Source organism: Perognathus longimembris, chromosome 1 (assembly GCF_023159225.1).
Source record: "Perognathus longimembris pacificus isolate PPM17 chromosome 1, ASM2315922v1, whole genome shotgun sequence".
NCBI classification, from domain to species: Eukaryota; Metazoa; Chordata; class Mammalia; order Rodentia; family Heteromyidae; genus Perognathus; species Perognathus longimembris.
This window is the reverse complement of record NC_063161.1, coordinates 25,627,832-25,644,322: the sequence shown is the minus strand read 5'-3', so window position 1 is coordinate 25,644,322 and position 16,491 is coordinate 25,627,832. Positions and strand designations below refer to the sequence as shown.

Genomic DNA, 16,491 nt, shown 5'->3' with positions numbered 1-16,491 from the left:
TTAATCAGAACATCTTAACAGTGATAATATGAATTGTGGAATAATTATAGTAGCTACTTCAAGGTGGCACAGCTCATCATCTGAGACTCCCCCTCGCCCCCAAATTATATGATCAATTGCAATCACTTCAATCACATAAATTTTAATACAAAAAATATAAAATCAATTTCAAAAACTTTTCTGCATATAGCATGAATGTCTGAATGAACTATAGGCCTTTTTTTACATATAATTTTCTATTAAATAGAAGGTAGCCAATGCAATCTGAAAATATTGATTTACCTTTTTTTTTTTTTTGCAAAAGGGAAACTAGAAAAAGACTTCTTCCCACAGAAAATTTATTAACAGTGTTCAGTTAAATGTTTTTAAACAATGAACAACACTTCCTTTCTTATAAATAGGTGAGGGAAAGATATTTTTAAATAACCCCCCCTTTTTTTTCTTTTTCCATAGCCATTATAACACAAGAAAATCTTTTATAAAGACACCACATCTGTATGGAGCAATTCATTGTAGATGCACAGGAGTCAATGAAAACTACGTTTACAAAAAAAACAAAAACAGAAAAAATTAGAATTCTAACCAACTTCCTATTCACATGTACTAAGTAAAAACCTATCAAAATATACAATGAACTGTCATTTCTTGAGTGAGCACGTACAGGTGGAAACTATTTTTCAAAGATTAGCACTAAACAATCAATTCCTCCTTTCAAATCTTTTATATCACTCCTTGGACAATCAGTTGAAACTAGGAAGCAAAGAATATTTAAAAATATAAGTGAAATTAACATTAACCATGTAATGATATCATTTTCAAAAATGATAATAAATACCAATATATTAGAGTAGAATTGCATTGACAATTATGAAACAAAATTTCCAAGACTATTAACTTGTAACATATGTCATCCAGTCCTTTCCCACCAAAATACAAACATAAGAAAAAAGGAAACAAGAAACAGGAAGACCTGCCTCAACAGCACATACTAATTTAATTGACTAGGGAGTCCAAATGCTAATGCTTCTAATAATTAGCCATTCCTTCTGCGTTTCGGTAACAAATATCCTCATACAGTGTATGTCAAATGGGATTTTCTGATTTACCTCTGACATTTCAAAGTTTCCATTTTTGAACTCCCCTAGTCTTAAGTAAGAATTACATTGTCTTAGATGTTTGCCGCCCATCTTTTTCTCCCCAACATCTAGGGCTCCGTGATGCAAAATGTCATTTTGTCGATCTTCACTTCCAGTATTCACTTTAATTTTTTTGATTACAATGGGATGTTGAAATACAATAACAAAGGTGTCTCCTCTTGAAGGTGGCTTGCCCCAGAAGTACTCATCAACGCTGCTATAGGCCTTGCTTGCTTCATAATTCTCAAACACATTCATGTTGGTGTACAGACTTGCAGGGGGATTGTCAGGGATGTCGAAGGATTCCTCTTCAAAGTCATCGTCCTTCAATTTATTCTCAGCTCCTTTGTAGGACGAGTAATAACCCATGTGCTGAAAAAGAGATGGCTTAAATCGGATTACATTTTTCTGAGCAAGTAGTCCCCGGAAATGAGTCAATAGCCAGTCACAAGGCATTTCTTGATAAAACATTAATAAAAAATGTGCCAAGCGTGGAAGATCATGAGAATGATAGAGTTTACCAATGTAGCCAAGCTTAGAAAACTCAAGGGTTACCCAGTAAGTTCCTTCTAAAGATGTAATTACTTTCTTGATAGCAGTTAAGAAATTTTTGGAACATCGGACATCATCTTCAAGCATCACATAATAGTCTGACGTATTGGCACAAAAGTTAAGCAGAAAAGCATAATCTACATTTTGTTTGGAACGAAACCTAACTCTATCTTCTGGATCATTATAGTTTCTTTTAAGACCATCCAAAACTGGGTAATATTCCTCGGGAGCGTGTATAACCATTAATCTTCCTGCAATAATATGATGAGCAAATTTCTGTGTAATATCCTGGACCATCACATCACGCCAAGATGAATTAAAATCTGCTAGATGAACCACCACTGACATTTCCTTCAGTTCTTCATAGCTGGACTGCTCAAAAATGGATTTGATTGTCTCAAGTAAATAACTTCCTTTTTTTCGTTTCACTGATGAAAGTCCAATTGTTAGGTAACCTAAGCAAAAGAATTCAGAAGGAGAAAGGGTTACATGTAAAATACGTTTTGAATAAGTTAGAACTTAGGACTTAGATATTATCTGTGAATATTTGTTTGTGAAATGAAACAGTTGTGGTTTGAGGTTGTTTTCATACATACTGATTAGAGAAGTGATATGCATGTTTAAGAAGCATACATAGTTAGGTACCATACATGTTTAGGCAAAATTAATATGATTAAGTTACACACATGTTTATGGAAACTTGTATATGTAACGTGAAATATTTTAGCCAGCAAAGTGGAAGGGAATTCACAAGGCTGAAAATTTAATTTCAAATAATGAAAAGGCAAGCTAACTCATTTAAAAAACCTTTAAATTTTCCACATAACACATTATATTTTTCTTTGATTAATGTCATGAACTTGTACTAGAGACCTCAAATTTAGAGTTCATAATTATATTCTGAACTTTGCTTGGTATATTAATGAGGAAATAAATAACATAAGAAGATATTTTTTTTAAACCTGGTCACTGCTTAAGTATATATTTCATTGTTTTAAAACATGTAATTATTGTTTTGTTTTGGAAGATTTTTCATAAGTAGTTTTGGGTAGAGAAAGATTTTTGCAGACATTTAAAAATCTGAAGATAGAAACTAGATGTGTTTAATGAATAAAATGACTGAGTAAAGACATTGCATTTGAAAAATAGCCTATATTTTTATATCATAATTTTTTAACTTTTCTAAAGATCTAATTCTCATATGATTAGAACTGCACAAAGTGAGTAAATGCTTAGATGCACAAAGATCATTAATTTAACAACGAGAATGTCAGGCTATGATGATTTATACAATGCTGACAAAGCCCTTCAAAGTTCAGTTTTTCCTACAAGGTTGTCAGAGAAATCCAATCTCGATACATTGTTCAAATAGCTTGGCTTACCACTCTGACTTCTACTGAACATGAATATGTTACTTGGTAGCATGGTCAAACTGTAAACCACTACGTTTTATTACTGTTCAATAATAGAATGCAGTCATGAAAGGCAGTTTATGTAAGAATAAGAGTGTATAAAATTTATCTGTTGGAACATTTTGAATGCTTTTAACAGTCTTTGAGATAGGACACCACAATTACAAATAAGGAACAGAAGGCCCAAGGTGATGAACTGGGTCTTTGTAACTGGAATGGGACCAATATTGAAGTTATGACACTTTTATCCTTTGCACATATTGCAGTTTTAGGATAAAGCAAGTGCATTTCTGCCAGCCCACATTAATAAATGCATCATGGAGAATGTGAATAAGTAATGATTCAACAGGGGAAGCCTAAGAACATTAGATATTTGAAGTAGAAAAGCAAAACAAATTTAAAGGAACCCAAATTAACATTAGTTTTTTTAATCTGAGAATTATGAACTATTCTGCCTAAACACTTCTTACAAAACAAAGTTTTTATGTGCTCCCCAAAATTTTTATTTAAAAATTTTATTTAAAAGTTCTATTTAAATGGTATCATTGCTATTTTATTGATTATCAGATTCATATTTATCACATTGAAACATTAAAATTTTTGGTTGCATATTATAACTTACACCTTAAAATTAAAATGGAAAATGTATTTACTTTCTTTGTACTATGCAATTTATTTTTCATAAGTTAGAAAGTCTGGAAATGTTAAATATATTGGGCTATGCTTTCACTCCAATTTCATTTTTCCAAACTGATGGTTGTTTCATACCTGAAAGAATTTCAAAATTTTCATGAACTCTTGCAAGAATTCAATTCTTTATTTGGATGGATTCTAAGAATGTTGTCTTATTAGGAAGCAAGATATATGCCAATACAATTAGTAAAAATATCTTAAATATACTACTCCAAGATTTCAATGTGGACTTTCTATTTGAGAATTAGATATTCAGTGCTGTTACAAGAATGGGAGAGGACAAAGGGAAGAAACAAAGCGACTGATGGTGGAGATATGGATTTAATGTACACTGCCACAAACAAAAGAATGCCAAGGGTCAGCAGTAGATGGAATGATGGAAGAGTCAAGGAAAGGTTTGAAAAAGAATTTAAAATTGCTCTCTCCTTCTTATTCTCTGTCTCAGCCTTGCAAAACCCCCTCTCTTCACACACATGCACACACACACACACACACACACAAAATGATCACACTATTCTTTAGACTAAGGAAACAGGAAGCATGATATCATAGTCATTTAAGTCATTCTGACCTTTCTGTCACACCATGGAGATAGCAAAGAGCTCAAGTGCAAACCTATTCTTGTTTCAGTTCTTACCTGAATTGTGTTGTTTTTGTCAACTGAGACAATCACAACAACTTGTTTGCTATACATTCCTTCTATATCCTTTTCTATCTTTAAAACCCAGGACTCTTGGCATCATCTAAGAGAAGACAAGTTTTAGGTGGTTGTAATTTGTTTCTCCCACCTCTAGGTGATTGTCCTTATACCCTCTCAAAGCTCAATCTAATATTCTTTGTCTTCTATCTGGACTGCTTCAAATGGCCTGTTAGGCTTGCAGATTCTAGCTTAGAATATTTGAAGGAAATGTAAACCTACCAGTACTTTGATCTTAACTTCTAGATTTCAAAATTATGATAGAAAAAAATTATGTTGTTTTTAAACCATTTGGTTTATAGGAGTTACAGTAGTTCTATAAAATAATGCTTTGACCATCACTACTTCAGGCTGTCATAAAGTCATAAAACCAAACCTTCAATTGAAAAATTTAGAAATTGTCCTTCTTAAAAGTTAAAATTTTAAATTTAAAGTAATTTTTATTTTTCCTGATCTCCTATGCATTTCAACACGTTGCCAAAAAGTTAAGATTTGACATTTTTTCTCTGTTAGAATACTTGCAACTGGTGAAGAAATATTGAAGTCCTTCTTGAAGTATATATTATAGAAGTAACTTTCATAAAAAAATGTATTGCTTCAGAAATGAAACTAGTTTTTCAAACAAAATATTTTATGCATTATTCATTTAAAAGTAAAAGGATACTTACGCCTTCTCTGTAAGGGTGTGGCAGCTAGGTAGCGATAGGTGACATTTATGGCTCCTGAGAAATTGGATAAATCCTTGAATGTGTGAACATAACGTTCTGAATTCAGTTGATGTGTGGATGTTTCCCTTATTAGTTGCTTGTCGCCTTCCTAAGTGCCAAGAAACATACAGATAAAATAAATTAAAAAATATTTTCTCTCATATGTGGAGGCTAGAACTAAAATCAAACCTAATTTATAACTGTACAAATAAACACATATGGGATTGGGTACAAATGTGTAAATGTGCTAACCAAAGTATGATATTTGAAGGGGAGAATTCCTTCTCTTTACTTTTTTTGCAGTGGGGAATTCAAGTGTGTGTGTGTGTGAGTGTGTGTGTGTGTGTGTGTGTGTGTGTGTGTGTGTGTGTGTATTTTCCTCTTTTGGTACTGGGGATGGGACCAAGGAAGTCACATTTGCTATCAAGTGATTTGCTGAGCTATACCTAGCCCTGCAAAGAGAATTATGATGGTGTAATTCCTTAGAAAAACAAAATCATAATGTAATAAAATGAGTGCCAGGAAAGTGGCACTTGAAAAGAAGGGAGAGTGTCAAGAGAGGAAAGAGAGAGAGGGGTAAACACAGTTATAATAATCAATTAATATGCTATAAAATTAAGTAAATTGTAGAAAGGAAAGGATTGGGGAGGATGGGGAAAATGATATGACATTGATCAAAATGCATTGTACTTCATAAACAAATTTGTTAACTGATAACACCTTTGTACAATTTCTTAAATAATAAGTATGCGGTTAATCATGGATTAAACAAAGTTACTCTTTATATGAAGAGAATATGAGTCTTAGTTTCTGTTGCAGACCCTGCGGTACCAGGAGCTGGCTAAGTGTGAGCAAAGGCTCCACCCCATTGGCTTCAACCTTCTGGGCTGTATATGTTTGCCCTTTTGTTTTGGGGAAGTGCTTCTTTCAGCTTCTGGGCCTGGGGGCTTATCTGGGGCCTGCTAGGTAGATCAGGATTGATTGAAATAGAATAGAAGGATGCCTGCTGTCTGCACTTTTCCCAGCAGTGGGTTCTAGGACAGCATTATGCAAACTCGTGACAAATATAAAAGGTGTATATAACTAAAGGCTTTTGTGGAAATTAACAGAGTTGTGCCATTCAGCCTTCTCTCCCTCTCCTTCATCATCAATCCCTTTGCTCTTCGGGAATCCTTGTTCATGTTGCAGCTGGCCCATGGCAAGTTTCAATGTGGACAATTATATAAATTTCATTTATTTGCACCATGAGGTGAAAACTATCACCATTCACAGCACTATGTGCTATCCTCTTCTCTATACCATTCATTCTTGCTTGTTTTTGGCTTTCATTTTTCTTTGTTTGTTTTTGTTTGGTTTGGTTTATCATAGAGCTTGAACTGGGCAGTCTCCCTGAGCTCTTATGCTCAAGGCTACTACATTACCACTTTGAGCCACAGCATCACTTCAGGTATTCTGATGGTTAAATAGAATTGAGTCTCATGGATATTCCCGCGTGGGCTGGCTTTGAATTATTTATGTCTGACTTGGGTAGGAAAATGATGATTAAATTAATATTTCTATCAATGTCCAAACTGAAATTATCTTAGAATAAAGATAGAAAATATGACTAAAAAGGTAAAATATTTTAAGTATTGACTTTATAAACATTTATTCTGATGGTCTTTTACATGTGTATATATTAATCTATTTAATAATACTTTTATGTTTTGTATTATTTACTATGTTATTTAATGTACTATTTATGGGCTGGGAATATGGCCTAGTGGCAAGCGTGCTCGCCTCGTATACATGAAGCCCTGGGTTCGATTCCCCGGCACCACATATATAGAAAATTGCCAGAAGTGGCGCTGTGGCTTAAGTGGCAGAGTGCTATCCTTGAGCAAAAAGAAGCCAGACATGGTGCTCAGGCCCCGAGTCCAAACCCAGTACTGGCAAAAATAAAATAAATAATTTACTATTTATTAACTTGAAAATGAAAATACTTTAGATTTTTTCAAGATTTATATCCTATTTGTTATTTGTAAAAGCTATAGTTTTTCAAAATACCTGACAATTAAAATTCAGATGCTAAATTTATATATATATATATATCAATGTAATATTCACCTACTGCTTATTACTTTCATTTTTTTACAAATGAGAATTTTCATCTATGTCAGTAAACTTATAAAAATGATTACATTTTTACAACAGATAATTAAGAGTTGTCCAAAAGGAATTGGGCATGCAATTAAGCTTCAACTACTGTAATTGTAATGTAATGGTACACACAATCAGTAAAGTCTTAACGAAATTTTTATGAAAATCACAATAATCACAATACTGAATTTACTTTTAGATACTTTTCTTACGTGGAGTTATATTCTTAATAAGTTACAGGATATTGAATATCTGTCTCAGAAGTCTATCTTGAACATGTAAAAATTGAAGCTTTTTCTGTGACAAGATCACAGAATAATATACCTAAATGAAATTGAACTGTTAAGTACTTAATTAAGTCTCAAGTACAAGTTTCTTTTCATTTTCAGTGTACACATGTAACTCAGATATCAGCTGGGTTGGTTGCTTCTAGAAGCATCTATGTGAATAGTCACAGTCTTTCTAAATACCTTCTTTCTCTATTTACTATACTATAATGTATTTCTCAGTAATAAGAAAAAGCTTGATGGCAATCATTTCTTCAGGATGGGAATGCAATTCAATGGACTAGGGACAGGTTGAATATATACACTGTGGCTCTTCTGGAGACACTCACCTCTGAAAAGCTGAATTGATTGGGCATGTAAGGTTTATTCTACTTAGTATACCTTGTAATAATACTTATCACCTCCACTAAGCTTGACTTCTCTTCTCACTGAAAGTTATATATCTCTCCAATACATGATAAATATACTAACTAAATATGTCTATGATTTCAGGCTACATTTATTATTTAGCACATAGAATCGAATAGAATGTGCTAAGGAAGTCCAGGATCTCACTACTTCTGTTAATCTGATTTCTCTGAAATGCAATTACTTTTACCTAGTAATGGCAGGGTGACCGAAAAATAAAAACCTACTGAAGTTTATGTTCACAAATTTTGTTCACTGTGCACTACGGAGGCAAGGCAAAACTCAAGATACATACATTTATCAAAAATAAAATAAACACCGACAAGAGAGGGTCACATCTTCTAAAAAAAATCCCTTCATTATGTTATAGTATATATTTGTGAAATAGTATATAATTTTGGGAAATACATTATGTATACCACATTAACCATTAACAGAATATTTTTAATCTTTATATGTCATGAGTCTTGGGATAAAATTCCAGCTTACTTTAGATAAAAATTTCTACTAATTATATACTGAAAAAATATTCAGAGAAATTTCAGTATGAAATCAATCTTTTTGTTTGTTTGTTTGTTGCCAGTCCTGGGGCTTAGACTCAAGGCCTGAGCATATTCCCTGGCTTCTTTTTGCTCAAGGCTAGCACTCTACCTCTTGAGCACCACTGCGGCTTTTTCTGTGTATGTACTGGTACTGAGGAATCAAACCCTGGGCTTCATGAATGCAAGGCAAGCACTCTACCACTAAGCCATATTCCCAGCCCGAAATCAACTTTAATAGAAAGTATCTTTATGTATTTTTTACATTAGCTATCTCAGATAAATATCTATGACTACAAATAGACACAGAATAGAGAAATGGTGTTTTATTTTCTTATTGATATACACTAAATTTTCTTACTAATTACACATTGAACTTAAAGAGTGCATTTAAAAAAGGCTTATGTGTACTTGTTTCATTACAGCAGTTTCCTGGGTCTGCTCAAATGAAGCATACAGATTTCACTTGAAATTTTATTTGAAATCATTCAAACATTCAACATATAGTATTTGCTCTATTTACAAGACTTGATTTAGAGAAAGATGCAAGGAATGAATGATCCTGTTTCATAAACTAAAAGCTAGATTAAAAATTATCCCAAAATACATATTATAATTTCTCTACTTAGTGATCCGTTTAAATCAAATTCTGTCACTCTGTGGTAATTTTAACTACGGGAATTGATTGTACACGGTAGAATGGAGGGATCTTTGAAATGAGGATCTCTTCTTGGAGCTGAAAAGTTTGCACAGTGTTACGCAGTGTTACAATCTATGGTTCTGAATAATTTCACCATTGAAGAACAGAGCTTTAGAAAGCCAGATGCTTTATGGAGGACTTAGAATGGGAATCTTTTCGAGCCAAAATTGTATGAATAAGTTTTAATTTTTTATTCTATGAACAACTTTATTGACTGATTGATTTACATGCTCATTTATTTATTGGCTAGTCCTTGGGCCTGAATTCTAGGTCTGGATGCTGTTACCGTGCTCTTGCGTTCAAGGCTAGCACTTTACCACTTGAGCCACAGCTCCACTTCCAGCTTTTTGTGGTTTATTGAAGAAAAGAGTCTCATGGACTGTTGTGCTTGGCTGGCTTTGAACTGTGGCCCTCAGATCTTAGTCTCTTGAGTAGCTAGGATTATACAGCCAGGTAGGAGCCACCAGTTCTTAGTTTTCTATGACTCTTAAATTTATTGGGAAATTTTTTTTTTAAGGAAATGTACTCCCAAATCAGTTTTGATTTTTTGAAATAGATGAATAATCATAATGTCATACATCTTCGGAAGGCTCAATTTACAAATGCAATAATACGTTAACACTAGACATATAAGGATACAAACCTATAACAGTAAGAATAAATAAAAATAATGGCAAGGAATGTTTTGATTTCTCTGAATAAGCCAAGAAATTCCCTTTGTAGATATCCATACATCATATGAAATATAAATCCAAAAATACAGTATTACAAATTTCTTATCTATTTTTAAACATATGACAGTTTCCATGTCAAATCTAACTTATAATTATTTTCACTTATAATGAATATATACTCAAATTCAGAATAACTAAGAAGAAACAACCAAACATTGTAAAATATATTGCTTACATGAAATAGCAAAATTAAATAATACAGTTAGGCAATATAATTTTGAAAATTTCAATAACATAGGAAAGCAGGGAATAAAGAATAACATTCCTTAAACAAATTCAAACTATTTCAGCATAAGAATAGCTAATTTTGTAATTACATGTACATAGTTAAGATACAATGTGCAGTAAATATTACAAGATAAAATCTTCATAATATTGATTATCCATGAAAGCACAATAAATAAAGATAAAGTCAAATGGAATGTCATATGCCTGTATGTCAGCATTTGGAAGACAATAGCAGGACAAATATGGATTCAAGGCAAGCCTAAGATAAAGTGATTCAATCTCAAAAGAAACAGATGTCAATATACAAAAAAATATGTATATGGACAATTTTTCCATCCTGTAATTAAAGTTAAGTTGAGAACACAAAAAAGTATTAGTATTTACACCTTATTTTCAAAGAAAACAAGTCTCGGAACTTACCAGAACATAACTATCTTCAATGTACAAGTTCATAAATAGGAGGAAAATGACAAGAACTCCCAAGAATGAAACTGTAGAACGTTTTCGCAAGCATCTCATTTTATCCAGTATTTGAAAAGTTTGTTTTATTTGATGAAATTTAAACATTCTCCCCTGTAGGAAAGAGGCACTGAGTTACTACTAGTTAATTTTGGATTTGAACTTTGCTCTATCATGTGTGTATGTGTAATATATTTAATATATTGTAATCTAATATATAACATATGCAATATATAAAATAACCTTTCAAATACTTTAGCTAAAATTCTGTTTCAAGTGTAGTGTATAAAGGTACAGATATGATTGGCGGCATTGCTCATTATATTGCATGAGAATACTAACAATAATTTCACACAATTTTTCCAGAGTACTGATACATGCAGATGTAGAACAATCAAAACGAAAAGCAGGGGCTGGGAATATGGCCTAGTGGCCAGAGTGCTTGCCTCCTACACATGAAGCTCTAGGTTGATTCCCCAGAACCACATATATGGAAAACGGCCAGAAGGGGCGCTGTGGCTCAGGTGGCAGAGTGCTAGCCTTGAGCAGGAAGAAGCCAGGGAAGGTGCTCAGGCCCTGAGTCCAAGGCCCAGGACTGGCCAAAAAGAAAAATAATAAATAAATAAATAAAATAAAATAAAATAAAAATAATAATAATAATAAAATGAAAAGCAAATCAAATTAAAGTCCAGGTAATAAAAGACAAAGTAGATAACAATTCCAGCAATGAACAGAACATAAGGATATAATTTCAGGACTTAGAGATCTATTAGACATAGGAGAAAGAGAAGAAAAAAAGAAATCAAAGAAACACAAAAGAGGAATTCACAAGAAGTTCAAAACTCCATTAAAAATGGAATGTAAACTATGAATGTATTGGAAGGGGAGACAATGTTTAGTAAAAGAACAGGAAACTTATTCAACGAAGTCAGAGCAAAAAATGTCCCTATTCCTGAAAGAAGTCTATTTGAGAACAGACTGAACATCTCCATGATATAATAAAATTAGATCAGTAAGCATTGTAACCAATGAAAGAATACTAAAAGCTGCAAAAAAAAGTATGAAGGAAGCCTATCAGAATAACAGCATTTCTGGAGGTAATTCTTGTTTTAGAATTCTTCTATCCTAATATTCTTAGAATTCTTCTATCCTAATATTATTTACTTTTAGGCATCCATAAATTCGTTTTTCTATTACTTCGTTATACTACTTGCAAGCATCAGTAGGTACTTGTCTGAAGGTTTAGGATCCACACATTTTCACTTCTTTTTAAAATTTTTTTCTTTACTGTCAAAGTGAATTACAGAGGGACTACAGAATCATATGTAAAGCAGTGAGTACATTTCTTGTTCAACTTGTTACCTCCTCCCTCATCCCCCCCCTTCCCTATCCGGCCATGAGTTGTACAGTTGGATTACACGAAATAGCTTTGTAAGGATTGCTTTTGGAATGGTTTGTCTTTTTATCTTTTGGCTTTCGATTTTGATATTCCCTTTCCTTTCTGTAGTTCTAATACCTGTATTTACAGTATCTAAGGTACTCAGATGAGATACAGTGATAGTGGGGTACAACCACAGCAATGGAATACAAGAGAAACAAAACAAAACAAATAAACAAAAACAAAGGAAAGGTTTCATGTGGCATGTTGAAAATAATTACAACAATGATGTAACACTTGTTTCCATAATGTGGAGTTCATTTCACTTAGCATCATCCTATGTGTTCATAAGGACATAGCTATTGGGCTATTGTGATCTTCTGCTCCAACTAAAGTAACCATGTACTAGCTATTCCCTATGAGAAAGACCATAGGGTTTATGTTTCTTTGGGTCTGGGTCACTTCACTTATAATTATTTCCAAATCCTTTCATATCCTCACAAAAGGGGCTATATCATTCCTTCTGATAGAGGCATAGAATTCCATTGTGTATATGTACCACATTTTCCTGATCTACTCATCTACTGAGGGACATCTGGATTGGTTCCATTTTAGCAATGACAAATTGCGCTGCAATGAACATTAAGATAAACAGAAAGCCCACAGATTGGGAGAAGATCTTTACCAGCCAGGACAAGGGACAAAGGCCTGATATCTAAAATATACCCAGAACTCAGAACGTTAAATTCCTCTAAGACAAAGAACCACCAGCCTCCTCAACAATGGACTAAAGACCTATAAAGAGACTTCTCTGAACAGAAAATGAGAATTGCCAAGAGATACAAGAAAAAGTGCCCTATATCACTGGCCATAAAAGAAATGCAAATCAAAACAACATTGAGATTCCACCTCACCCTAGTAAGAATGTCCATTATCAGGAAATCTAATAAAAACAAATGCTGGAGGGTATGTGCCCAAAAGGGAAGCTTACTACATTGTTTGTTTGGTGGGAATATAAACTTGTTCAGCCCCTCTGGAAAGTGTTATGGCGATTCCTCAGAAGGCTAAACATAGAGCTCCCCTAGGACCCAGCAGCCCCACTTTTCAGCATCTATCCCAAAAAATTACAAGCATGACCACACTAAAGCCACCAACACATTTTCAGTTCTGAAGAGTCCTTCCTACACATATTGTTTCATTCTGAAGATGGACCCACGTAGAGTATTCTAAGTTTAGACTAGTTAGAACACATTAAACAAAACCTATCATGTTTTTGTAGAATAATATGGTCTATAATGAGAGTAAAATCTTTTGAAATGAAGAAAATCAAGAAATGACAGAAATAAATTTACTTATATTAACACCCTGATTATTATGATACACAGGCTAAAGCAGAGGAAAACATAGAAATGGTGTGATGATTGAAGGTACCAAAAAAAGTGAAAATGGAATTTTTGAGATGAAAAATATGTAACATGCTGGTAGTGTACATGAATAAGGAATGACAGGAAAAAGAGTCATTTGATATCTGACAATAGATATAGTGAAAGAGCATAAAGAAAAAAGTAGTATTTTATCAAACTACTCTCTAAATCATGACCCAAAATTAAGTGATTTAATAAATATTTTAAGCCACTTAGTTTCAAAGTAGTATCTTAGGCAACAATAGATAATAATGTATCTGTCAACAGGAAGTTCATTTTAAATATAAAGATTGATGGATTAATAATTGAAGAAAAAGGAAAGAAAAACTATACAAACATTATTCAAGCGCATCTTAGAGTGATATGTTAATGATATTCAAAGTAATAATTGATACAGTGTCAATTTGTCAAAGAGAGCATCACTGTTTTAAATATACCTACATCAAATATAATTCAAATTAATGAAGCAAAAATTGGTAGAATAGAAAGTTCAAAATTATACTTAAATATTTTAATATTCATCAGTATGTGACAAGCTATGTAAGCAGAACATCAGTAAAGGCAGAGGATATTTACAAGTCTGTCACAGAAATTAAGGTGTTTAGGGAATACTCCATCCAGCAGCAGAGCTTCTTTAGGTACATTTAGCAAAACAGGATGTTAAGTCTCCTGAATTTAAAAGTACTGAAATTATGCAAAATATATCCACCAATGATAACAATAGTTCATTAGAAAGGTGTTAAAAACTGTCAAACAATTTGGAAGTTAAATACATTCTACTGATACCATGCAATGACAGTAATAGGGAAATACTTTGACCTGAATGAAACTTATACCTACAACACACAAACTTTAAGTTTGACAGTCTTGATGATCACAGTAGCTCAATAGCTACATACATATGATCACATAAGATGATGTTAAGCAAAATGTATTCCAATTTAAGGAAACAAGTGGTTTATCATTGTTGTCATTTTTAATGTACTATGTGAAATCCTTTCTTTTTCTTTAATCTCCCTTATGATTTAGCCCCCGTTGTCACTGTATTAGATTTGGGTACAGTGGGTATTGTATATATGTTTGTCTGAATTAGGAAGGGAAGGGGAATACCAAAATGGCACCATCAAGGGTAAATATGAACCAAATGAAACAGTAATACTTACAAGACAGCATGTTGTAAACTAACTGTACAACTCATGGGGAGGGATTGGGGAGACAGGAAGATGGAAGAAAGATGAGGGAGGAGGTAAGAAGTTTGACAAGAAATGTACTCACTACCTTATGTATGTAACTGTAACACCCCTGTACATCACCTTAACAATAAAAATTTAAAAAATAATAACAATTTGAAGGCAAAAAACCTTTAAGTTGGATGAAATATTGAAGAGAAAAAATTTTCAATGTTAGATATTTATGTTTGAAACAAGAAATGCCTATCATAAATTGTGAAGGATTTTATATCAAGAAATTAAAAAACTAAGAGCTTAATATGTTCTCTAACTCTTAAAATCATTAATCAAGAGTAAGATAAGTGTGATCTTGAGAAAAATCTAGGCTATTTTAGATAGTTCAAGATCAGAATGAGCTAAACGGCAGGAATGTATATAAAAATATCATGGGCTAGGGATACAGTTCAATGGTAGTGCCCTTATGTAGTATTCATAAGAACCTGGTTCTAATTCCAGACACCACCAAAGGTTAAAAAATAAAATAAAATAAAATAAAATAAGTTAAACAGCAAAGACTAAAAGAACAATAAAACTAAATGTAATGCTAGTGTTTAGAAAAGCTCAGTAAAATTGATATGTCTCTAGTCACATTAATGGAAATAACAAAACAAAACAAAACAAAACATGGTTCCTAACTTCAAGAATAAAATGTGATCTGGATGTTGGTTGCTGACGCCTGTAATCCTAGCAACTCAGTAGGCTGAGACTTGAAGACTGAGGTTTAAACTCAGCATGAACAGGAAAGTCTGTGAGACTCTTTACCTCCAATTAATCACCAAAAAGCTGAAAACAAATTTGTGGCTCATGTGGTAGAGTGACAGCCTTGAAGAAAAAGTCTATATGACAGTGTATAGGCCTTGGGTTCAATTTCTAGCAATGGCATGCACGTGCTCAAACACAAACACAATCACACAGACAGCCTCATTACGCTTTAGCCATTGTCACTGAAGCTGAGCCATAAGCATGTTGTAAATTCTGACTGCATATCCAAAAAGGCTCTCCCTTACAATTAACTTGGTCTATTTTTATAAATTGGAATTATCAAGATATAATACTCTAGGTATTTGGGGCTCATAATTTTGTTGTAGGGACAATAAGCTTCTTATTTGCTTCATAATTGCTATACATTTTAATTTCTAGATTAGGTATGCTAAGCTCATTTTCATATAATCTATTTACTTTAATCCTCTTTATGTAAACACCTTGAGGTTGAGTAGTAGGATTCATATCAAATAACTTTTTTTCTCTCTTACATGAACATCCTAAGAGATGAATGAATACTGCTTTACATCCTTCAATCAACTTGAAAGAAGTCGACTTCTTGTCACATAATGAGAGATGAATCCTTCATGTTCAATGATGCTGAGTAAAAACATTTCCTACTTTTCCATAGGCATTTATTATTCACTCTGCTATTAATCTGTGATATTTTTACATTATGACTTCACATTGTATCTGGCCTCTAGAGTGCTATTTTATTCTGCACTGATAAAATTCTTATCCTCAGCCAAACTTTGGTCAGGCTCTAAGTCTTGATCTAGACTTGATCTAGCTAGTTTCTCGAATTTCAGTGAGTTTATTCAGATTCCAGCCACCCTCGTCTTCATATCTCCATATGCTCTTTAGTACCAGATTAAGTTCTTCATCTACTACCATCTCAAGGTTGTATTTGACAGTGACAACCTTCTGCTTTAATTAATTGTTAAATATTTTATCAACTACCAGATTCTTCCATACACTCACATAAGGGGCCTTAGTTATACATTTGA

General features: G+C 33.0%; 1 protein-coding gene across 1 annotated transcript; it reads right to left on the bottom strand.

Moving 5' to 3' along the window:
* Positions 1-985: 985 nt before the first annotated feature.
* Mgat4c (MGAT4 family member C) lies at positions 986-10,801 on the bottom strand. Its single transcript, XM_048349625.1, has 3 exons — positions 10,653-10,801; positions 5,159-5,306; positions 986-2,143 (listed from the first exon to the last, which is right to left on the bottom strand). Exons 1-3 carry the CDS (start codon positions 10,797-10,799, stop codon positions 1,002-1,004), a joined length of 1,437 nt encoding a protein of 478 aa, XP_048205582.1. The 5' UTR covers positions 10,800-10,801; the 3' UTR covers positions 986-1,001.
* Between the last annotated feature and the right edge of the window lie 5,690 nt (positions 10,802-16,491).